Source organism: Panthera tigris, chromosome B4 (assembly GCF_018350195.1).
Source record: "Panthera tigris isolate Pti1 chromosome B4, P.tigris_Pti1_mat1.1, whole genome shotgun sequence".
Taxonomy (NCBI): domain Eukaryota; kingdom Metazoa; phylum Chordata; class Mammalia; order Carnivora; family Felidae; genus Panthera; species Panthera tigris.
Window position 1 is genome coordinate 129,873,040 of NC_056666.1, and position 24,410 is coordinate 129,897,449.

The 24,410-nt window shown below is 59.3% G+C and overlaps 1 protein-coding gene across 3 annotated transcripts; it reads right to left on the reverse strand.

Moving 5' to 3' along the window:
* Positions 1–15,784: 15,784 nt before the first annotated feature.
* Positions 15,785–23,454, reverse strand: C1QTNF6 (C1q and TNF related 6). Of its 3 annotated transcripts, none has more exons than XM_007096411.3 (3): positions 22,796–23,454; positions 19,862–20,120; positions 15,785–17,495 (listed from the first exon to the last, which is right to left on the reverse strand). In XM_007096411.3, the coding sequence occupies exons 2-3, from the start codon at positions 20,112–20,114 to the stop codon at positions 16,948–16,950; spliced, it is 801 nt and encodes a 266-aa protein (XP_007096473.1). In that variant the 5' UTR covers positions 20,115–20,120; positions 22,796–23,454; the 3' UTR covers positions 15,785–16,947. The 3 variants fall into 3 exon arrangements, with proteins under 3 accessions (XP_007096473.1, XP_042849132.1, XP_042849133.1); XM_042993198.1 differs by lacking the exon at positions 22,796–23,454 and adding an exon at positions 20,792–22,778; XM_042993199.1 differs by lacking the exon at positions 22,796–23,454 and adding an exon at positions 20,217–20,767.
* Between the last annotated feature and the right edge of the window lie 956 nt (positions 23,455–24,410).

The window sequence follows — 24,410 nt, forward strand, 5'->3', positions numbered from 1 at the left end:
CTGACAGCAGAGGTGGCTCGGGCCCGCCACAAAAGGCTGATTTCCAAGAGACGCCGAACGTCCAGATTTCAAAACACGTGAAATCCTCCCGCTTAAAATCCTGGCCATAAATTCTAACGAATACACAACACTCCCCCGCGACCAGGCCTGCCTCAGAAGACAACACAGGAAGGGGCATCGGGCGAGGGGGTGGGAGGGCGTGGGTGGCTGAGGTCCAGGGCTGACAAAGGACCCTCTGTTGCAGGTGCTTCTTCTTCTCGGGCGCCGGCCAGATATTTATCTTCCGTCGTGGTCACGGAGCTTTGCAAACCTTTCCTGTGTTTGAGGTGTTTGCTTCTCTCGGCGGGAGCCTGGTGTCCCAAGCAACGAGCCGAAGCACTACTTTCCCAGACTCCTTTGCAGCGGGGGCAGGTGAGCACGTGACCAGGCTCCTCTACTCTGACGTCTCCTTCGCAGACCTCAGTCTGGGAGCCGGCGAGACTGGCAAGGAGGCCGAGGAGGGTGGCATCAGAGCGTCACGTCCCAGGGGCGCCTGGGTGGCTCAGTCGGCTGAGCATCCAACTCTTGGTTGCGGCTCAGGTCGCACGGTTCGTCGGTTCGAGCCCCGCGTCGGGCTCCGCAGCTGGCATTTCGGAGCCTGCTTGGGATTCTCTCTCTCTCTGTCCCTCCCCCACTCGCGCTGTCTTTGTTTCTCTCAAAATAAATACACTTAGGGAAAAAAAAAAAAAAAAGAACATCATATCCCAGATGCCACACCCCCCTGAGCCCGATTTGTGGGTCCTGCCGGAGATGCCCCCACATCAGAATATCCTAAATAAATTCCTTTTCCAATGGAAGAAGGCAGGCTGGGTTCTGTGGCTTGCAACTGGAATTCCCGAGGCAGGTGCCTTTGCCACACGCACGGATTTAAGATTTCAGATCTCAGCGCACAGGTTTAAGATTTAAACTTGTCTTTAACTGCCCCCCCCAGCTCCCCCCACCCTTCGGCAACGGCTGACCAGCCCAGGGCGAGGGGAGGGGGGCGGGCAGCAAGGTGAGAAGCCGGTGAAAGCACAAGAGAAGTGTGCCTGGGGCTCCTGGGTGGCTCAGTCCATTAAGCATGGGACTTTGGCTGAGGTCATGATCTCACAATCTGTGAGTTCAAGCCCCGCGTCGGGCTCTGTGCTGACGGCTCAGAGCCTGGAGCCTGCTTGGGAATCTGTGTCTCCCTCTCTCTCTGCCCCTCCCCAACTCATCCCCTCTGTTTCTCTCTCTCTCTCTCATTCTCGCTCTGTCTAATAAATAAACATTAAGAAAAAGAGAGAGGTTTGCCTGGCCTGTGGTTTTCCCTGCTGGGGCCACTGGAATAGGATTGGCAGTGTGACGCAGGCCTGGAAGCCAGGTGTCTGAGGGGACAATCCAAGAGGGCCTAAGAAACACCTCCTACTGCCTGGTGAAATCAAGCGGTAAGTGACCCTAAAAAGGGGGTTTACAGCGCGATGTCTTCCTGGCTGGCTCCATGGTTGAAGGCCTCACTTTCAAGGTCTTAGTGAGACCCAGGTACCCACCCCAGTTGGCTGGCTGACCTTGAATCTGTCCCACTGACTTGTTTCCACTTTTGGGTGCTGGTTAAGAAAGAGCTCTCAGAACTAGCAGAGGCCCGAGTATTTGGTGGGTGGCTAGTTTCGCTTTCAGAGTGAGTTAGACGCGGCCCTGTTGTGGGTTCTCCCACCACAAGGAGTCACAAACCCACCCTGGCTCGTCTCAGCCAGGTCAGCACATGCTCTGTTTACCAAATGCTTGTTCCCCGGGAGGCCCTGCAGCCAGGGCGGAGCTCCTACCACCTGCCGGAGGGGGGGTGGGGGGGCTGGTGCTGGGCAGGGAGCCTTGCTGGCCGACCCCACCTGCCCAGTGTCCCAGCGTGGTTGAGCCACCGACCTCCCCTGCCCACCACGGGGCCACGGGCGAGAATACTCATTTCTTCTCTTCCGTTCCACTGCATTTCAGTCCTCCCGGGGGATGAGAGCACTGGCTAGGAATCTGGACACCTGACTTCTGGTCCCCGCAGGGCCACCAGCTCACCAGTCACAGGTGCGAAGGCTGTAGGCCAGAGGAAGAGGCTGTGGCCAACTTGAGCCACACAGAGCTAGCCAGAAGAATCTAGAGTGGCTTACAGGTTCTGGAAAGAGCCGGAGACTCAGGCCTCAGGGGGGAGCAGAGGGAGCTCGGAGGAGTAGCGCTACAAAGACCCCCTTCAGGCTCCCCCCCCACCCCCCCCCCCAGCTGTTTCCTGGCTCGTTCCAGTAGGATTCAGAGAGCCTCCCTGGCTAAATGAGCTCAAACGCCCACCCCTTGGCTGGAGAGGATGGGGTCCTTTGACCGACAGCTTGACCGCGATCTCACCTAATGCAGGAAGGTAGATTTCCAAAGAGAAATGGGGCACGGCTACCAGAAACGGGGGACCAGACAGAGGCTGGATAAGCAGCAGCCAAAAGTACCCGGCATCCCCTCTTTGGGCTCAGCCTTCCCCACCCCACAGGGATGGGATGGGGTCCTATGATCCTGAAAGCTCTTCCAGGAGAGGCAGCCTCTAGTTGGAGGACTCTGACCTGGGCACCTTGTCGCCCCCGGGGGAAATGGGACTCTCTTCAGCCCTCAGGGGCAGCCTCTGGGGTGAGGGAGCTTCTCATGCACCACCCAGAGGCCCCCTATTTAGGACACAACCGGGCAGGGGCAGAGCTGCCTCAGTGGAGAGGAGGGAAGCTCGCTTCGACCCCCTACGTGAGGCTTGAACCGGTGACCTTGATCTCATGGGCCTCCAGGAGCTCATGAGCCAACCTGAAAGCAGCAGAGGGTAAGGGCCCCGGACTGCACCGCTCTTTGTCGGGGGGGAGGCCCGAGGAGCGCGTGATTAGCTCAGGTCCTCAGGGCCCTGCTCCCCGGGAAGGAGCTTCAAAACAGAGCCGAGGCAGCCAGCTGCACGGGCTGGGAGGCCCCCACCAGCTCCTAAGCGATGAGTGATTTGTGTTCCCAGACACTCGTCACAGGGTGTCGAGGGGGACCCATCGAAACAGGCTGGAAGATGAAAGATAGAGACCATGAGCGAGGGTGTGTTGGAAGAGACAGCTCGTGTCCCACACTCGGCCATCCCACCTCCCTCTACACCCCCTGCCACCAGCCCCTGCAGCCGCCCACCCTGACCTCCCTCTACACCCCCTGCTCCCAAGCCCCTGCGGCCGCCCACCACCCGGCTTCCCTCTACACCCCCTGCCCCCCAGCCCCTGCGGCCACCCACCCGTGACCTCCCTCTATACCACCTGCCCCCCAGCCCCTGCGGCCACCCAACTCCCGGCCTCCCTCTACACCCCCTGACCCCAGCCCCTGCAGCCGCCCACCCCCGACCTCCCTCTACACCCCTGCCCCCAGCCCCTGCGGCCGCGCACCTCTGGCCTCTCTCTACACCCCCTGCCCCCCAGCCCCTGCAGCCGCCCACCCCCGACCTCCCTCTACACCCCCTGATCCCCAGCCCCGGCGGCCACCCAACTCCGGGCCTCCCTCTACACCTCCTGCCCCCCAGCCCCTGCAGCCGCCCAACTCCCAGCCTCCCTCTACACCCCCTGCTCCCCAGCCCCTGCGGCCGCCCACCCCCCAGCCTCCTCCACCTTTCCAGAAGCACCTAGGATCCCCAGCCTCGCCCTTCCCCCAGCCAGGGCGAGGGATCACACCAGGCCTGGTGGCCAGAGGCCAGGAGCGGGGGAGGGGGTTGGGGTCAGGGTGAGGGAAGGGCTGTGGGGTGCTGCGATCACAGGAGGATGTGGCCAATGCCTTCAGGCCTGCGGTTCCAGCCCAGAAGTGCTGCTGGCACCCTGGCTGAGGTCACCTGTGTCTTTCCCGCCGGAAGCAGAGGTGGCGGGAGCGGAGGTGGCAGGGAGGCGGGAGGGGCGGGGGGAAGCTGCGAGGAGTGTGGTTTGGGCTGTGAAGCTCACATCAGAGCAAGCCCGGACACTCAGGTGAGTGGGCCTCGAGAGCCGCTGCTTTCCACAGCCCCCCCCTTCCTGTTTCCCTTCTCAATTCTCTCCTGAGATCGTCCTCTGCCGGCCCACCTCCCCCCCCAACATCTGTCCCTCTTCAGGGCCCCGAGCACAGACCCCAGAGGAGGTTCAGAATAGCCCAAAGATATCAGAAACTACAGCACGGCCAAGGATCCGGAGAGCAGAGCGGCATGAAGGACGGGGAAGGCAGAAGCTGCCAGAAGCCATACGCTTCCCTGAGAGGTGCCAGGTAAAAGCAGCCAGGAACACCTCCCAGCCCTTACTCTGGGCCAGGCCCTGTTCTAAACACTTGAGGCATTAATTGCTGAATACTGCCAAATGCGGTTTGAGTTCCAACAGCACGGGCGTCCCCAGGAGCTCGTTGTTGGAAATGCAGCATCCCAGGCCCCGAGCCAGACCTGCTGAGTCAGAGTCTGCATTTGAGTGCTTGTTTATTTTTGAGAGAGAGAAACCGACGGAGTGTGAGCAGGGAAGGGTCAGGTAGAGAGAGGGAGACACAGAATCCGAAGCGGGCTCCAGGCTCCGAGCGGTCGGCACAGAGCCCGACGCGGGGCTCGAACCCACGAACGGCGAAATCGTGACCTGAGCCGAAGTCAGACGCTTAGCCGACTGAGCCACCCAGGCGCCCCAGACTCTGCATTTTAAGCACATCCCTACGGCAATTCCCGGGCACGGGGAGGTTTGAGAAGCAGCCTATTAACTCATTTAATCTTAACACTTTCAGGTTGGTACTCTTCGGGATCCTATTTTATGGCCGGAGAAACTAAGGCACAGAGAGGTTAAGTATCTTGCCCAAGGCCACCCAGGCGGTAAGTGCCGGGGCTGGGACTTGAACCCAGGCCGTTGGGCTCTAGAGGACATGCTCCCAACGGCTCGGCTGCTACTGCCTTTGGCACGAGGAGCCCTGGGAACTCAAAGCCCTGCTGATGGTTCTGTGCCTACCCTGTCTGTGCCACCCCGGCCCTCCAGAACCCAGGCTGGCCCTCCCACCGTTTCTCTGACCCCGACCTCTCTCGGGAGAGCCTGAATGGTGTCCCCAGGTGTCCAAGATAAAAACGCCGCGCCGTCAGCATGGAGCATTTTTCAGGCACCCGTATCAGCCCGGCTCCGGGCTGGGAATTACGGTACCCGCCGAAGATCTTCCAGACATCCCGGCCTCGAGGACTCCAGGGCCGCGTTAAGGAGCCAGGGAACAGGCACGTGTGCAAATGTAGTAAAAATAACCAGAGTTTGTTCGAGGTGTTCAGACACTCCCTGGGCAGCTGCCTCTTCAGGGCAGACTTCACGGAGGAGGCGGCTTTGAGCCAGGCCTCGAAGGCAGAATAATGGCCAACACAGAGCCAGGGGCAGAGACCGGCCTGAGCACAGGGGCACAGGTGGGAATGGACACGGGTGTAACGGGACCTGTGTGGCTGAAGCAGACGCCTGGAGCTTGAAACATCCCAAGTGCAAGGCTCCTCCAGGGCGAGTGCCCAGGCTCCCTTGATTTCCTCCTGGGATGCAGCGATCACTCCCTCCCGGAGGAGCAAGCCCATTCCGGCTCAGGTGTGCACCCAGGTGTGCTCCAGGCAGCACACCTGTGTACAGGTGGGCCTCCTCCAGGCACACCTGAGCCAGGCAGAGCCAGCCGGCCCGGCGGCTAACGGGGGAGCGAGAGATGCCTCCCAGGCCCAAGGTCCCCACTGCACTGGACGGGCCCCCACAACCTGACCCATACAGAATCCCTTCCGTCTTTAACCTCGCTGCCACTCCTTCATGCCTGGCTCGGAGTATTGCACACAAAAGGCACTCGATAATTGCTTCTGAGGAATACTTGGGTGAAAATCCAACAGGGCACTGGGACATGTGGTCCCAGACGTCGCCACCAGAGGGCGGTGCTTGCTCCTCCCCGGCCTCTACACAGCGCTCGTGCTGCTGGAGAGGACGCAAAGGCAAGGTGAATGACCCGGATGGATCAGTACCCAGTTTCCTACCTGGGAGTTCTGGGGGGGGGGGGGGGGGGGGAGCATTCCCCCGCAAGATAGGATGGGGAAGCAGGCAGGGCCCTGGATTCCAGGAAGACAGCGTGAGGGGAGCCCAAGGAAGGAGAAAGCCAAGACCAGTGACCTACAAAGGGATCTGGAGGCTCTGATGATGAGTCTGAGCTCAGAGAGAGCAGCTATCAGCCTTAGGTCACACAGCAGAGTGAACCTTGAACTCTGGCCTGCAGCCCTCCAGATCCCTCCGTCCCGTTCAGTCCCGGGACAGAGCAGGGAACTTAACCCAGGAGGGGCCTCATCTTTCTTTACTTGGTACAGATCAGAAGCAGAGTCACCTCCTTCTCCAGGCCCTGACTGTTAGGGTTCCTGACACAGCTCTCTTCCCCTTGTATCTCTTTCCCTTAGCCCTGGTGATGGCGTCGCCCCCCACCTCTGGCCCTGACTGCCCCTGAGTGCCAAGGATTCACAGTTCTGCCCCTGCAGCCCCGACCCACATCCTCAGCCCTCCTTCCTCATGCCTCCCTCCCAAGTACCACCGTCATGCCCTCAGCCCCAGCTGCTTCTGAAGACAAAAATCTTAAGACTCTTTTCTCGTCCTTACCACCACACCCCTGGGCGCCTGTCGTTCCTGGAAGGCTCAGAGCTCTTTCCTGCCTTGGGCTCTTACCACCACGGGCTTCAGCCAGTGGTCACTCTCCGAGGGAGGCCCTCCCTGGCCAGCCCCGCCCCAGCTAAGGCAGACCCTGGCCTATTCTGTCCAGGCTCTTGCCCTTCTTTCCCAAGCATTTGTTCTCATTTAACTGTTGGGCATCAGTGGAAGATCTGCTTGGTGGCTGTCTTCCTGGCTGGACTGTGGCACCTCAAGGTCTCAGGGATTCTCTGGCCCCTAAAGCCATGTGTGACTCAGATAGATACTCACACTGTATTTGTTGAAAGGATGGATACATGGATGGATGGAAGGATGGAAGGGTGAATGGAAGGATGGATGGATGGACAGATGGATGGAAGAAAGGATGGATGGATGGATGGATGGATGGATGGATGGACGGATGGACGGATGGATGGACAGAAGGATGGATGGACAGACAGAAGGACGGATGGATGGAAGGATGGATGGACAGACGGACAGATGGGTGGATGGAAGGAAAGATGGATGGATGGATAGATGGATGGATGGAAGGATGGGTGGATGGAAGGAAAGATGGATGGAAGGATGGATGGATGGATGGAAGGATGGATGGATGGATGGAAGGATGGGTGGATAGATGGATGGATGGAAGGATGGATGGATGGAAGGAAAGATGGATGGATGGATAGATGGATGGATGGAAGGATGGATGGATGGATGGATGGATGGAAGGATGGATGGATGGAAGGATGGATGGAAGGAAGGAAAGATGGATGGAAGGATGGATGGATGTATGAATGGAAGGATGGATGGAAGGATGGATATATGGATGGATGGATGGAAGGATGGATGGATGGATGGATGGATAGAAGGATAGATGGAAGGATGGGTGGATGGAAGGAAAGATGGATGGAAGGATGGATGGATGGATGGATGGATGGATGGATGGATGGAAGGATGGATGGATGGAAGGATGGGTGGATAGATGGATGGATGGAAGGATGGATGGGTAGATGGATGGATGGAAGGATGGATGGAAGGATGGATGGATGGAAGGATGGATGGAAGGAAGGAAAGATGGATGGAAGGATGGATGGATGTATGAATGGAAGGATGGATGGAAGGATGGATATATGGATGGATGGATGGAAGGATGGATGGATGGATGGATGGATGGAAGGATAGAAGGATAGATGGAAGGATGGATGGAAGGAAGGATGGGTGGAGGTATGGATGGAAGGATGGTTGGTGGATGGAAGGAAGGATGGATGGATGAATGGGTGGATGGATGGATGGATGGATGGACGGACAGATGGATGGATGGAAGGGGAGTCTTGGTATCAGATTGAGGAGGTGTCTGTTCATGCTTTCTTTAATTCAACAGGGATTTACGGGGATCCTGTTGACAGCCCCATGCTGGCCACTACAGAGGTTACAAGAACACCTGTCACCTACCATCTGCATAATTCAAGGCACCTTCTCTCTGGATGGGGGCAGGACAATACACAAACAATTGTAACTAAGGGACCGTGTCAGTACAATGACCACTGGCTTGAAATTTCAGGACAATCCCAGAATCGAGTGATAAGAATAAGCTCCTCTGATTTGATTCTAGGCCTTTTAAGGTCTTATCTAAATCAGTTAGCAAGACAGAAAAAAGAACTGTTCACTCTATATAGGCAATTGTTCCTTTAGAAAAAGTGGTCCTGATGAGTGTGAGACACACAGAGTGTGCCCCGTTTTAACAAAACGCATGCAGAAGACATTGGCTGGGGCAAACAGGGAGAGCTTCCCCACGCCCACCTTAACCTCGGCCAGTTCTAGAACTCATATTCATCCATAAACAAATATTTATCGAGTGCCTGCTATGTGCCAAGCTCTGCGCCACCAGCAGTGAACGAAACCGAGATCCCTGCTCTTACAGAAGTCACAGTCCAGCAATGGGGGAGGGGGAGACACCAACAATGAATAAAACAACAAAGCAAACGCCATAGGAGTTCGAAGACAAACGCTATGGGGAAAAGAGAAAACAAGACACGGGGTGCAGGGGCACCATTTCAAATCAGGTGGTCAGAGGAGGTGATGTGAAAATCTGAAAGGAAAGGGGATCCGGGAGGAACCAGAGGAGGGATGACAAGCGGGGACTGTCTTCCGAATTTGCGGGACAACTGCCATGCTCCCCGAAATGTGCCCCGGGACCCCCGATCCGTGCCCTCGCCCCATGCCAGCCTGTAGGTCCTACACGGCATGAGGTGGCTTGACTTGCCCTCAAAAAGTATCTATGGGATTTGTGGGCTGATTCGTACAGAATGGAATGCTCCCTGCAGCCTCCTTCTTTGCCTTCTTCCGCGCGAACTCCTACTCATCCTTCAAGACCCAAACACATAAGGATAGAGTTGGTTGCTCTCTCCTTGGAGCTACCCACCCTTATTTATGCAAGCTTTGCACCTTATACAAACTTCTTTCATAGCCCCCGATGCACTGTATTTCCCTTCTTTTCCTGAAGGTCCTTCCCTCCACTGGGAGCCCTCAAGGGGATCTGACTTCTGGACCCCTGGAGCCTCCTGGAGATGCTTGGTTAATGGTGGCCAAGTTGAAATGACCTGCTGTCCCTTCAGCGCTCCCTCTCAGAGAAGTGGTTTGCATTTCTGGGGGCCTGGGGTGCCAGAGCTGAGGTCCCTTGGGATGTGAGCAAGATAATTCAACTTTTGCTAGTTTTAAAGTTGAAAAACAAAACAAAAAAAAGTGATGTTGAAGATGAGGGCTTGAGCCCCAGCCAAAGCTCAAGGTGGGAAAAACCCAGAGCCCCAGGACCTTGGCATGTGCCATGCCTGGGCTCCCTGACTGGAGCCCCGCCTGAATGTGCCCAGCTCCGTCAGCTCTGGCCGGGGCTTTGCTTCCCTCATCCCAGGAGCCGGACTCAGGCTGGCCCTGCTGGGGTGGAGGCCTCCCTTGGAGCCACCAACTACCCTGACCACCAGGGGGCAGGGTGAAGTAGACAGCCTGGGCCCCGGGTGGGGTGGGGGCTGGTGGGGTGGTGAAGGGTCCCAGATAAAGAGCAGGTCACTGAGCCTGGGGACCAAACACCCAGAGAGCCTCCTTCCGGGGGCGCTGCCTCACTCAAGCCTGCCCTACGCTTCCTGTGTGAGAGGCCCGGGACTCTGGCCTTATTTGAAGGGTAGGGGTGTTGGAGGCAAAAGCTCTGGGGACACCCTTTCCCTCCCAGGCGGCCGCATTTTTTTTTTTTAACAAAGGCTTTGTTTTCCCCAAGTTACCATCGGAACATTTGCCAACTTCTGTAGCAAAAGGACTCCCACCGTGGCCAACTTCAAGCTAACGTTGTGATGTCCCTGAACTCAGAGTTGGGAACAGATTCACACCATTGGCCCCGGCTCCAGCATGCCCCTGGCTGCGGGGGTCCAGGTTCAAGGCCACGAGCTCCCCCGAGACTCCCCGTGAGGAGCCCGGCCGGCCCTAGCTCGAGGAGGTGTTGCCCCGTCCAGACACCCTCTGAAAAATCCTAGCTCGGGTCCTAGATACTCGTCAGCAAGGCCTGGGTTTGACTCCTTCAAGTGCCCACTGGACAGGTTCAAAATCCCAGGACCCGCAAAGCCGGCTCCTTCCCGCCTCCTGGCTTTTTTCAGTTCCCGGGAAGGGCTGAGCAGTTTCCTACCCCAGGGCCTTTGCTTATAGACTGTCAGCCACACGAGGGCAGGGCCCGTGTGGATTTTGTGTTCACGGCATCGTCCCCCGGGGCCTAGCACGGCGCAGAGCCTGGAAAAGGCAGTGACTCCGTAATTGTCGAATGGATGTGCACGTGGTACCCAAAGGCACTTATCTGGTCTCTTTCTTCCTCTGTAAAAAAGTAGGGGCGCCCTGGTGGCTCAGCCGGTTAAGCCTCTGACTCTTGATCTCAGCTCAGGTCAAGATCTCACGGTTCGGGAGATCGAGCCCTGAGTCGTGCTCTGCGCTGACGGGGTGGAGCCTGCTTGGGATTCTCATAGTCTCCCTCTCTCTCTGCTCCTCCCCTGCTCGTGCGTGCTCTCTCTCTCAAAATAAATAAATAAACTTAAAAAAAAAAACACAGTATAACCCAACGTCCTACCTTACAATAATATTTAACATCATGGGGCACCTGGGTGAACCAGCAACCTCGACTGAGCTCAGGGAAGTGCGACTCTTCTTGGGAGGGTGGGGGCGGGGCTCTAAGACATGGTGACCTTGGTGCCCCGGGGGTTTGAAGGCCAAGGGGCAGGGCTGACAACTGATAAGCGCTGGGGGACCCTCAGGGCCAATGCTGCCCCCCCCCCAAGTCTGGGAAGGCTCCCTAGAACCAAGATACCTGGCTGAATCAGATGGCCACATCTGACAATGTGGCCAGAGAGCTTTGGTGACGATGTGCCAGCTGTCCTTTTGACCACGTCCCCCACAGCCCCTCTTATCCCGCTTGGGGGTTCGGCCCGGACTCTCAGGGCTCAGAGGTAAATCTTGTTTCCCACAGTTCTGTTCTTCCCAGAGGCTGGGTTGGCTGCGGTCATGTGACCGGCTCTGGCCAAGGAGAAGTAGGGAGAGGCTGCAGGAGGGAAGACTGGTCATCTCACCTGCCCTCGTCATGCCCGATGTGACACGCCGGGGACCTGGGACAGCAAACGTGTGGCCACCAGCTTGTGGCTGCCGTCCTGTGGCCCTGAGGGAAGCTGGCCTGAGCACAAAGCTGTGGCGTTAAGAGTGCCCAGTGGCACCCTGGGACAACCCGTGATCCTTAGCGAAGCTGCTGGGCTGCTGAACGAACCAGCCCTGGGATTTCGGGTTATTTGTCCTTTCTGACGCCTTATGTTCTAGAAGCATTCTGTGCCCCCAAAAGCATCCTAACAGATACCGAAGGGACATGCCACGAAAAGCAGAGGGAGGAAAGGATTCTTTTCTAGGTTCTTATGTGGTTTTTTTTTTAATCTTTATTTATTTTTAAGAGAGAGAGAGAGATACACACAGAGTGTGAGCAGGGAGGGTCAGAGAGAGAAGGAGACACAGAATCCAAAGCAGGCTCCAGGCTCTGAGCTGTCAGCCCAGAGCCCGATGCAGCGCTCGAACCCACGAACTGTGAGATCGTGACCTGAGCCGAAAGTCGGACGCTTTAACCCACTGAGCCACCCAGGCGCCCCTAGGTTCTTACGTTTTAAAACGGGAAGGAAAGAGCCTGTCTGCCCCGCCGAGAGCTTTGGGAGAGGGTGCCCTGAGCAGACACTGAGTAGATCTGAGCTCCCGGCTACCCCTGGGGGGAGGCGGGCAGAGGGGGAGGAAGGAACGTGTCGGTCTTGGGGTTCCTGGCTGAAGGGGACCGTCGCCCCTCCTCCCCAGCTGAGCCTGGAGGTGGGGTCCAGAGGAGATCCCCAACAGGTGTGGGGCAGCTGAGACTCAGAGGGGCCATGGCGCTCTCCCAGGCCGAACCCTGGGGAGGCGGCTGAGAACCCGGACAAGAAACGGCCACGCGGTGTATTCAGGCACAGGATCCCGGGCTCAGACAGCTCCCGGAGCGATGCAGCACCTGTGACACAAGCCCCCGTGCAGAGCGCCCCAAGAGGGACGAGAACCCAGGAGGGCTCCGCAGGAGTGAGCGCGCGGCTCAGCGGGTATGTGGGGGGGACCCAGGAGCCCAGAGCGGTGGAAAGCAAGTTCTAGTTCGCGCACCTCTGTGTTTGTGACACCAATGCGTCCCCCGCCCCCAGCGGGGAACAGCGGTTGGCCAGAGGAAGGACAGGGACGGCCGCCCACACCCACACTCTCACTGCGCTGCTGCCTTGCAGTGGGTCCCCTGTTTCCTCCGTGGGCCCGGACCTCGGTTACTAGTTCCTCCCGCCCACACCCTCACCTCCAGGCAGCAACTTCACACCCCAGCCCGACCCTTGCACGGCGCCCCCCCCCACCCCCGCCCCGGCCTCCCTTCCTGCTGGGTGTGCAAGCCAGCTGCTCCCGGCCACGGGGGCTTAGCCTCGCACTCTTGACTCCTGTCCTGGAAATCCCTCCTTCCTTCCTCTCTGGCTCCCGCAGCCTGCCTTCTGGAAGCAGCTCTGCCCTGCCGGGCCCCACCCCGAGTGTTCCTGACATCTGTTTCTGGTCGTGTTGAGTCTCTGCCTATGTTTTCCCTTCCTCCAGATGCATACGTGGCAGCCTGTGGCTACCGGGCCCCGGGCCGCGGAGCTGGCGGGAGGAGGAAGAAACAGTGGAGGGCGCTGCACGGATTCCAACACCCCCCCCCGCCACCCCCCCGGGCCAGGACTCCTGGACCTTGCCTCCCGCGGCTCCTCTCCCCTCCTGCTCAGTACACGTCACCCATCCAGCAAAATGGCCTTGGAGCGCGGGCCGGGCGCCAACCCCCGCGAATGCGCGAAACACCATCACGTTCGGTCCTCATTTGAAACAGAACTGAGACTCACGGGGACGAGGTGACAGGCCCGGTTCGTGGGCACAGGAGAAACAGTGGTGTCGGCGCTGAGCCAGGAGCTGTTCTAAGGAAACAGGGACCCGGGATCAGAGCCCCCACCTGGCCGGGCTCCAGAGCCCACACGCTCTGGAATCTGAGCGCTCACCGCTTCCCTGAAATTTCTCAAGCCCTGTCACTTGGCACTTTCTATTTTCTGGGACGATCAGCGCTGGTTTCACGTTCCTTCCCATCGTCAGTCCAGGGGTCCTGATCTGGAGTTCTGAAAGTCACCCCGTATAGCCTTGGGCACCCGCAAAGGCCTCCGTGGGCCAAGAGAGGAGGGGCTTTGAACCCGACGTGACAGATAAGGACACTGGGGGGATCCAGAGAGACTAGATGCGTTACCCAGCGCCTTCTAGTCCTCAGCTGACTCAGGGGGCTCCCCCGGGGCAGAGCCGGCACAGGAGCCCAACTACTGGCACCCAGGCCTGCCCTCTTCTCACTGCCATAGAAAAGTCTAGTAGGGGCAACAGAGCCTGGTAGACCCGTTGCCCAAGCTGAACCCGCCCCCCATCTGGCTGCCCTCCGCCCGCCCCCCTCTGCTATTAAATCTCTTGCCTCCTTTGAAGTCCAGTGGGAATACGGCCCTTCCCGCCGGATGGCGTCCTGGGTCCACACCGTGCCCTTCCCGGGCCCGCAGCACCGCTGACCACCTCTGGTCCCACCCTGTACAATCCACACTCCACCTGGCCACGAGAGCAATCTGCCCCTTTAGTTAGCTCTAACCAGTGACCACGCGGCTCAGAACCCTCCAGCAATGCCCCAGCACGTGGGGGGTCAAGTCCAGACGAAGGCAGACATTCGAGACCTTTTATGACTTGGCCCCTCCTCACCTTTCCAGCCTCAAATCTCATCCTGCCCTTGTCTCTTGCACTTTTCCAAACATTTCCATAGCGTGCTGCCCTCTCCAAGTGCCCAGAGCATAGACCGCACTGGCCCACGGCCACCCCTTGCACCCCACTGTCCCTTTTCCCCCAGATCATGGTGTCTTTCAAACTCCTATTTGTCCTCCGAGGCCCGGCTCAAATGCCGCCTCCACTAAGAAGCTTTCCTAGATCACCCTCTCGAGAATTCTCCACACTCTTCCCCATACTCCAGTGCAACAGAGGAAGATCCTTCCTCCTGTGTGACTTCCGGGCACACCCTACCCAAACCCATGGGATGGATCCAACCCACCCGTCTGGGTAGCAGGCCCCCAGGGACACAGCTGGGTTCAGCTGCCTGCACCAGCTCTGTTCCTGGTTTCAACTCAGATCCCTGTCCGATCACCATTCTCCCCGCCCCCCACACCACCCGACCAAGCAATGGCCAAGCTGAGGTGAGGTCCCCTGACTCCTCGTCCAGGCTGTTTTCCATTTCATGAGCCTCTTCGCCCCCTGGCCCTCCTCTCTCTTCCCTTCCTGGGTCACTAACACTTCGGAGGGAAATATTCTTTTCAAAATTTGTAACTGAAAGGGATTGCCCCCCGGGGTGGGGAGGTAACCACATGGGCTCGCCAGAGTCACCAGGACTAAGCATGGCAGATCTCCGGGGGGACACTGCCCCCCCCACATTCCTGGCAGCAGGTTTGGGGGGCCTCCAGTTTTCCGGGCCCCTCACCCAGCCCCCGCCAAGACGTTGCCTTCCGGGAGAGCCCCCATCACAAAGATCCGGGGGCTCTTATCACCCATTGGAGAGAAGCCACCAAGCCAGGAACTGGGCTCCTGTGGGGAAACCTGGCCCAGCATCAGAGGCCACTCTGAACCACGGATAGAGGCGGCATCTGCCACAGGTCCGCTGAGACACTGGGGGAGATGCTCTCTGGGAGCCCTGAACTAACGTGGCCCGGAAATGCCTGGGGGCCTTTGACCTCAGCTTGCAAAGGACAAGCTTCAATCCTCCTGCGGGTGCTTGGTGAGAAGTTTCAAAAGCTTCGCTGCCAGAAAAAAAAAAGGAAAAATAAAGCTTTGCTGCCTTATCAATCAGCAAACCGGCTTGTCCTTGTGACGTGACCGTGACAAAAGGCTCCTGGTGTGGGGCGGTGGGGGGGGGGGGCAACCTTTACCGCCAGGGGTGAGGGGATGCTGAGAGGGAGTGCTGGTGAGGCCAATGGTGCATGAACAGAGCCTGGATGGAAAGCAGGCCCTGGGATCGCCTCCCCCTGAGTAGCCCCTGACCTGTTAGGAGCCCCTTGGGTGAGAGCCGCAGGGAGTTCAGGTCCAGTGGGAAAACTTCCGTGGCCGTATAGGTTCCAAAGACTCGAAGACTTGCGTCTACCCCCTGCCTGGGTGGGCCACCGGGCTGGGCTAGGCTGAGTCCGGGGGGCCGTTCCTCCTGCACAGCTCGTTCTCGCACACAGTACCCAGGAAGCCATCTCACACAGCAACAGGGAGGCCCAGGGGTGCAGGATGTCCCGTTGAGTCTGCGAGGGGAGCCTGCGCGGGTTATGTCAACTGTAACTACATTTATGTGAGTGGCCACCACGCGCTAGCTTGGCTGCCCCCGGGCGCCCTGGCGGATGAGTGACAGAGGGGGCCGGTGTCTGTCTTGGTGGGTGGGAAGCACATGGAGAGGAGCCCTGGGCTGCTCCGTCTCTCGAGCCTTCCCCGGGGGGCACCGGCAGCACTGGGACGGGCCGCCCTCCCAAGGTGGGCAGAGGAAGCCGAGCGGAAAGAACCAGCCTGCATTGCCAAAGAGACACACGAACTTTAATCACTCTGGACAAGCAGGGCAGGGGCGGAAGTCAGGCTGGGGGGGCAGCTGGGAGAGCACCAGCCTCGACGGCACCTGCTCAGGTCCCGCTGCCAGCCCCCAGCCACGTAGCCATGGGTCCATTGGCTATGAGTGAGCACCAGAAACCACCACTGGGGCCACCTCTGCCCCGGGGTCTGTGTAAGCACCAATGGGCGGAGGCCATCTCCCTCTGGAGAGAGGTTCAGGCCACCCAGGAAGGGGGGAGGGGAAGGCTGGACGCGGCCATGCCGGCCCACCCTGGGAGGGGGAGAAAGGACAGAAGACCTGATGTCCCCTTACTTGACCTTGGCCTCTCCCGGTGCCTGTCTTGGCTTCATGGCTCAGAGGAGCCTCCCCCTGATTGACCCGGAATGTTGGCCGCTTCAGTTCCCTAGACCTGCTGAGGGGTCCAAAGCCCGGCCCACTCCCCGGTGGCATTTGTAAAGGCGGCATCGGGCCAGAGGAGGCGCTGCTGGGCAGGAGACACCCACCAGGGCTTTAGCACCTTAACCAAGCCTGGAAAGCCAGGGACGCTGGGCTGGCAAAAGAGGCCAAGGAGGGTCAACGAGCACCTGGGAGCCGGGCACCTTCGGGAGGGTGGGCCGGGAGGGGCAAGAGAACAGAGGAGGGGGAGCCCCAGAGGGATGCGAGAATGGGAGGATGTTGGGAAGAGAATGTTGTGGAAGCTTCCAGAATGTTCCGAAAGTAGAAGCGTGTGAAAGTTCTAGAATCTGGTGGCTCAAGCGGGGTTCACAGCCCAGCCCCATCAGCACCACCCAGGAACATCTTAGAAATGCAGAATCACGGGCCCCCTCCAGAATCCGAATCGGAATCTGCATTTTGGCACAGCCCCCAAAGTCATTCAGATGCACGTTCAAGTCCGGGATGTGCTGGTTTAAAAGGCTGGGAAAATTCTAGAATGTTTAGGTCAGAGGGCTTCTTAAGATAGGTCCAAGAGAGGAGAGAAAGGGGTGATGGAGGGGAGAAAAGAAGAGGAAGACCATCCAGAACGCCAGATCCCGGGGGCCCACTTTACAGAGGTGCAAACTGAGGCCTCGCAGGGGACCGCCCTGCCCCCAGCCCACCCCCCGGCCGGAGCGGCCCCCTCTGGAGGCGCTAGTCCTCCTCGGGCTTGATGAGGTGGCCGCTGAACGTGATGTAGGTGTCGACATCGTCGCTGTAGACGGCGTTCTCCCGCTCGCGCTTGAAGAGCCGCACCCAGACGCGGTCCCCGGGCCCCAGGGCCAGCATCACGCTCTGACTCTGCATGATGCTGCGGTCGCTGGGCTGCGCGTACAGGATGACGGCCGCCTCCTCGTTGTGCACGACGTGCACGTATGTCTCCTTGAAGTTCCAGCTGTGCACGTTGAGGCTGAAGAAGTAGAGGCCGCGCAGGGGGGCGACAAAGTGGCCAGCGGCCAGGTCGAAGTGGCCGTCCGGGTTCACGAAGACAGTGTCGAAGAGCAGCGGCTGGAACCCCTCGCTGCTGTGCAGGGCCGTCTTGCGGCCCACGGAAAAGGCGGAGAAGCGCGTCCGGCACGGGCCCCCGGGGCTGCCCGCCTGCCCCTTGGCGCCCTTTGTGCCCTGCGGGCCACGCTCCCCCCGGGGACCCTCCCTGCCCAGCTTCCCGGGGGTGCCCAGCAGGCCTCGGTCCCCTTTGTCACCTGTGGGGACAAGAAGGGGAAAGTCAGGGCAGGCGCCCAGGCCTGCACCAAGGGAGCCCCTCCGTGGGTTTGCGGAAGACGCGAGAAGGAGGCCAGAACGGGAGCCAGCGTTTACAGAGCCCCTTGGTGCATGCCAGCCCTCACCTCCCTGAATGCCCGTCTGAGGAAGATACCATGACCGTCTCCGATCCCAGGAAGATTGAGGGACTCACCCAGGGTCACACAGCTCAGGGGAAGCAGGTAACGCAAGACTCAGGAGGGTCTGTCTTCCGCCTGCCTGTTCCCCTCCCCCCTACAGCGAAGGCGTGGTGTGGCCCCTGGGAGGCCAGGCCCAAACCCCCAGCCAGACTGCAGTGGAGACGTGGGCTACGTGCAGGATACGCTTTGCGTTTCTGACCCAGAGAAGGAACCCAAGAAAAACACCTCTGCCTCCCCGAAGGGAAAAGCCCTGGGTAGGAGCCAGGCGGCCCTGGGTGGGGATTATGTCCCACCGGGGCGTTTCCCGGTCAGGGTCTTGGTTACCTTGTCTATACCTTGAGAAGGATCGCGTCCACCTCGCAGGGGTGCTCCTGGGCCCTCAACAAAATGTCCTAGGGGACAGTGTGCCACAGCCCGCACTCGCGAGGTGGGAAGGCCCACCCAGCGAGGCTCGGCCCGTCCCTGCCTGCCCTGGGGTCCGGCAGCGTCTAACCTGGTCCTCGGGCACGCACGCCTCTGCCCAGCCTTTGTTCCAGGCCGACCCTGAACTCAGGAGACGCAGGTGACCGCCTGTGTCTCCAGGTACCTGACCCCACATATTTGATGATCGCACCATCAGCCCCTCCCCTTTGAGAGAGCCGCAAGGCCCTGTGGTTTCCCACGGTCTCCTAGGACCGTGGCCACACCCCTGGGAAGGGCAGAGGAGGGCCCAGCCCCTGGGAGGAGAGGCCTGGAGAGAAGCAGGGACAAAGGGGTCGCGCTCTGGCTCCACGGCCTCCACGGAGAACGGTCTCATCATGTGCCCAGCACTTTACAGTTTGCGGAGCACCTCTTCGCCCCGAGGGAGGAGGGGGTGAAGGGTGGTTTTAGGAGGGGGTCTCCTTCTCCGTTTTACAAGTGAGGCAGCAAGCCAGGGAGGGAGAGCCGAGCCTGACCCACAGGGCAGAGGTGCCCAGCAGCCGGGGCTGGGACCCGGGAGCCCTGACGCCAGCCAGGCGCCTTGCAACATGGTCAAGGGTCCACCCCGCCCGCGCCCCCCCCCCCCCGCAACTAAGTCTGGCCCGGGCGTGTCCTCCTCGACTCGGGGTTTTCGGAGGGCCATGTGGAGGAAGGGAGGCGTCCTCACCCGTGAGATCTCAGGGCCGGAGGGTCTCAGAGGCCAGCCGAGCCCTGGCCCTCCGGAGACCTCGGGCCAGACCCTGGCTCTGCTCCTGACAGCTGTGTGCTCCTAGCACAGCTCCTCCCCTCTCGGGGGCTCAGTTTCCCCATCTGCAAAGTGGGAGGCGGGGGGAGGTGGGGTGGTTGTCAGCGCAGGCAGAGGTGATGGGGGTCTAGGGCCTGGCCCCAGCCCAGCTGCCCGCAGGCCCCAGCAGCAGAAGACTCTTCCTGATTTTAGAGGACAGGGAGCCAGCTCCGACCTGGACAGCCCCAGGGGCTGCCCACGGGTCTCCCTGCTTCCACCCTGGTCCCCTGCTGGCTATTCACCGTGCGACACTAGAGGGATCCATTTGAAACCCAAGTGGGATCAGGTCCCTCCGCTTGAGCCCTCCTCTGCTCCCCATCTCACTCAGAGGGGAAGCCCAAGTCTGATCGGGTCCTTGCTTCGCCTCCAACTTCAGCTCCTCCTTTTGTCCCCTGCCCCTGAAACACACCAGACCCACTCCTGCCCCCGGGCCTTTGCACCTGCTGTTCACCTTGGCCCACTCTTCCCCGGATATCCACATGGCTTCTCCCTCACCTTCTCATTGAAACTACACTGACCACCCCCATTTAATATGCAACCTACCCCCCCTTTACCTGCACTCCTGATGCCCCTTGCCCTGCTCTACTCACCACTGCCATAGCATTTCTCACCATCCAACGTTCTGTCTCCCTAACGCGGTAATATATTTATTGCTCACTGTCTGCCTCCCCGACTAGAACGGGAGCTCCGTGGCAGTGGGCTTCTCTGTCTGGTTTGTTCACGCTCCGTCCTCAGAATCCAGAACAGTCCTGGCACATAGCAGGTGCTCAATAAACGTGCGAATGAAAGAAAGGGTCTCGGACAGCCTTCCGTCCTGGTGTTTCCTGCTCCCTCCACCTCACTGACCCCAGCCCGGGAAGAGACCCCCAGGCCCTCCCCATCCCCAAGCGGACCCGTCTAGCCTGAGCCACGTGTGGGCACTCACCCTTCAGGATGGTGATGTTAATGTAGGGCCTGACCTCAGGCAGCACATACGGGAGGGCAGATGGAGAGGCTGAGGACACATCTGCTTCATCGGCGGGGGTCAGGGAGTCCTCAGGGTCACAGCACCGGCGACAGTACCCAGGGGGACCAGAGGCCACAGCTTCCCCAGAGGTGGGCTCCTGGGTGGGGACCCCAAGCACCAAGAGAGGGAACAGAACCACCGCGCAGAGGAGGCCCAGGGCAGCTATCCCCATGGCGACCTGGAACAAGGAAGGAGGGGCAGGGACTATATTTAACTTAACATCTACACCGCCCCGATGCCCGGCCTGGAGGCTGCCCGCCCAGCGTCTGCCCACCTGACATAACTCGGAGAGGGAGTGATCATGCCCCCACTTAACGGACGAGAAGACTGAGACCCACACAGAGAAGCAACTTCTCCAAGGTCACGAAGAGACTGGCGGGGATGCACGGCCTGCAGGCCGAGGCCCCAGAAACCCAGGACCTGGGAGGGAAACCCCTTTAGGGAGCCACGGGCCAGGAACGGACAAGGGTCCCTGGAGGCCTCTGCTGAGGAGGGTGAGGAAGATGTCCCAGCCACCCAAGAGTCATCACCCGGAAGACGGTGAAATGCTGTTTCTGCCCCCCCGACCCGCCTCCCCGGGGCTTGTTTTCTTGTCACCCACTCCTCCGTGTCCGGGGAGCACATGCCCCCGGCAGCACAAGGGAGGTCGGTGGACCCTTGGGACAAACACAAAAGATTCTGCAGGCTTGTTCTCCAGGAGGGGGGACGCATGGCTGAGCCCACGGTCTGGCACAGGGGCACCGTGGTCCGGCCAAAGGGGCCAGGAAAGTTCATTTACTCTAGCAGCCAGGCAGCGACATCCGTCAGAGAAAATGCACGGGGCTGTGCCCCATGATGCTGCCCTTGTACCTTTGAGATACAATTGCCTGGGTGCCAGGCAAAAAGAGGTGACTCTCTGGCCAGATGCGTTAGACACAAATGCAGAGAAGACGTCATTTTGGGAGGAATGCGGCACTGAGGGCTCGTGGCTTGGCAAGGGCTGGCGTCAGCCCACCTTCCCTCTCGGCACCTTTGCACCGTCAACAACCCGCGCGACCTCACACAGAAGCCCTGCAGGGAAGGCTCCGGAGTTAATTCATTGGACGGCGGTTGCGTCAGTCATCACAGATCTGCCAATCCGCTGCCAAGGGGGTAAATTGGAATTAAGGAGCAGGCTGAGGAGGTCCGGAAAATTCAAAAGGCTCAGAGAAGCCCAAGGGGCTATGAAGACCGGTCTCTGGCCTTGGCCAAGAGACGATCCAGGGTTCCAGGAGAGGGGCAGGAAGCGGCCGGGACAGCAGACACCGGGGACAGGCTGGCGCCGGGTGGGCAGGAAGCCAGGCAGAGAGCCTTTGAGGTGATAGCGGTGTTTGGGGGCTGGCACCTTATCGCAGGATCAGAAACTCAGCTCTTGAAACCAGATTGGCTTTGACACTTCTAGCGTTTCTTTGTTTATTTCCTCTTCGTTCTACTTTAACATTTAGTACGATTCAAAAATATTTTTTTGTGCGGTTAATACGTGTAGAGAAGGTAAAATTATTATTATTTTTAAATGCTACTCTGTCTCCACTGAGCACTGAGGTAAGAGAGAGGTTTTAAAGAGCAGCTCTGGGGGCTGGGAGACAGCAGTGAGTGGGGGGGAGGGACAGGCAGTCCCCGGAGACACCACCCCTCTCCTTAGAGGTGACCATTCCTAAGCTCCACCTGCTCTGGCTTCCTGGTTCTGCTCAATCAGGCAGATCAGTTTCTCAGAGATCAGCCTAATCTCTGTCCAAGATTATCACCCTCATCTTGTATTTGTAAATGTCACATCCCAGTGATTTTTGAGAAGAGCAAAAACCCCCTCTTTTTCCCCCCCCCCCGGTCATAGAGAGAGACGTGACTTTCTGGGGACAGGGGAGGCCTCGGGGTTGGACCTGAGATCCCGGGAGAGTTTACAAGTTGTGTGACCTCCGGGCTAGCGGCTTAACCTCTCTGGGCTTCCCACTCCTTGACACGTAAAAGCAGAAGAAACCACCACCCGCCTCCCAGGTTGTTTGGAAGGATCCAAAGGCAGGGAAAGTGCCTGACTTGTAAAGGACTCTGACAAAAAGAAGGAAAAGAAGACAGCAGAGGGAAGACCGTTAATAACATTGCAATAACACCGAACGGTGACTATGCTAATCGCGGTGAGCACTGAGTAATGTACAGAATTGCCAAATGACTGGGATGCAGTCGTCTACGCCTGAAACTAACACTGCATGTCAATTACCCTTCCATAATAAGCAAATAAAATAAAACAACGTGTTCCTTCTGCAACCGACAAGACGTCTTCCCAGGGCCTGCACAGGATGGGACGAGCAGAGTCTCTCCCAGAGGACTGGCACGGTCGGGGATCTTTCTGTGGGCCCCGGGCCAGCCGGGAGTCAAAAGCTCGGAGACACAGAGAACTGTAACCTGGGAAGCAGGAAGCAGGAAGCAAGGCAGCCTTGAACTAGAGTAATAATAACCACAGCCGTGATCATTGACTGGCCCTGGGGGAGGGTGCCTGGCAGGGATCAAGGGTGAGGGACCCTGTTGTGGTTGGGGGGCGGGGGTGATCGGGGGTCCCTGCTGCCTCCACTCAGGAGCTGGGAGCTCTCTGGGGAAGGAGGGAGCCGGGCCTGCGGAGTTGAGCCGGTGAGTGTCCAGGCAGGGGCAGCCCTTCTGGGGGTGAGGGGTGCTGAGATCTCAGTCGGCCCGGAGAATGAGCGAGAGGGGCTGGCCAGGGTCAGAGGGAGACAGCAGAACCCAAGATGTGCCTAGGAAGACAGGGGGGGAGGAAGGGAATTCTGGGCTCTGACCCCAGCCCCCTGGGCCCTGCTGGAGGGAGTTACAGGACCTTTCATCACTCACCCTGTGTCCAGCGGCCTCCACAGCGGCTCACAGACCCCCAGCCTCTGGGCAGCCTCTGGCTCCTTGGCCCATGTCTGCCTGTTGCTGGCCCGGACCCCCAGGCCAAGCAAGCAAGCAAGCTGAAGAGGGAGGGATGAAGGGAGGGAGGGAGGCGGAGGGAAGGCGGAGGGAGCGGGCTGAGCTGGCTTCCCACTTCCCCTCCTCCCTGCCTGCTCCTCTCCAGCCTCTGGGATCCGCGTGGAGATAAAGGGAGCCTAGGGAGCTGGGGATTTCCTTCGCTTAACTCTTTGGCGATCCAGTGGGGTCTGGTTTGATTCAGAGGCCCGATAGAGCTGGAGCCGGAAGGGGCCTGAGTGAGGCCCCCTGATGTGCAGGCTGGAAAATCAAGGCCAGGGAAGGGACGGGGCAGGAGCCCCCCCCCCCACAAGTTGCTCAGGAAGGGGGAGGCAGCGCTAGAATCTGGGGTGGGCCTGGGCTTGGTGCGGGAGGGGGGCCGCGGAATATTTGCAAAGGCTGTAGCCTCTGGGGTCAGAGAACCCGCCAAAGGCAGGCTCAGATGTCCCTCACCCTCCAGCACCCTCTGATTCTGCATTTGTTGAGGACTTACTGCCTGGGCTGGACCTCATCTTTGCAGGGTGAACACCTAAAGGTGTTGCCATTTGTTATCTCAACAAACCCCCCCTCCCCCCTCCCCCCCCCCCCGCCAGCCTTGGGCTTTCCCACGGTCACTCGGCAAATGAAGAACCAGAACCCCACAGAAAAGAAGGGCTCCCCCCCCACTAGAGTTCCGTAAACACGCCTGGGCATCGCTGAGGGGCAAAGGCTGTCGTTCAGGGTCTGTGCCCTGGGAAGACGGAGGTGGTGACATTACTGCCCTTGGGAGGCACAGAAATGTAGAGACCCGAGGGTGATCGGATTTCAGTCTGGGGCTTCGGACCCCAAACCCCAGGCTCTGCTCAGCTGGGCAAGGTTGGAGGAGAGGATAGCCCCGGGCTGTGTGTCCTTGACCGCCTCTCCTCTCTGGGCCTCCGTTTTTCGATCAGCTTGGGGGCTAATCAAACAGCAGAATATCAGGCCTGGGAGGACTCTTCGAGGTGACCTAACTCAATGACTTAATCTAACCAGCAGGGACTCTGTGACCCAGAAAAGACCCAGGGCTTTGGCTCAAGGTCACAGCCAAACTGGAGTCCAAGCTGGAATGAGGGTCAGACTCGCCCAGCTTCTAGCCTTGTGTTGCTTTCACCTCCCAAGCCCACGTGGAGCCCCCCCCACCCCTCCAGGCCTATTTCGGGGTCCAAGGGGGCCCCATAGGAAGCAGACTGAAGGACTATGGCCGCTGAGAAAACTCCAAGTCCACGTTGGCCATGCCCTCTCCGTGGCCCTGCCCCAGGCAGCATTCCCAGGGCACTGAGCCAAGGCTGCAGAGGGAGGGAGCCAAGGGGAGCCACCCTCCCCACCCTCCCCGAGCTGCTGCCACCAGAAAAGGGCTGAGTCAGCAGCACCAGAGGGGGAGACAGCTCCTGGCTGTCTCTGAGCCCTCTGGCTTAGGAAAGGGGGAAGGGAAGGGAAGACGGACCCGACGGGATGGGAAGCTCAGCTCGGGGACACAGGAATA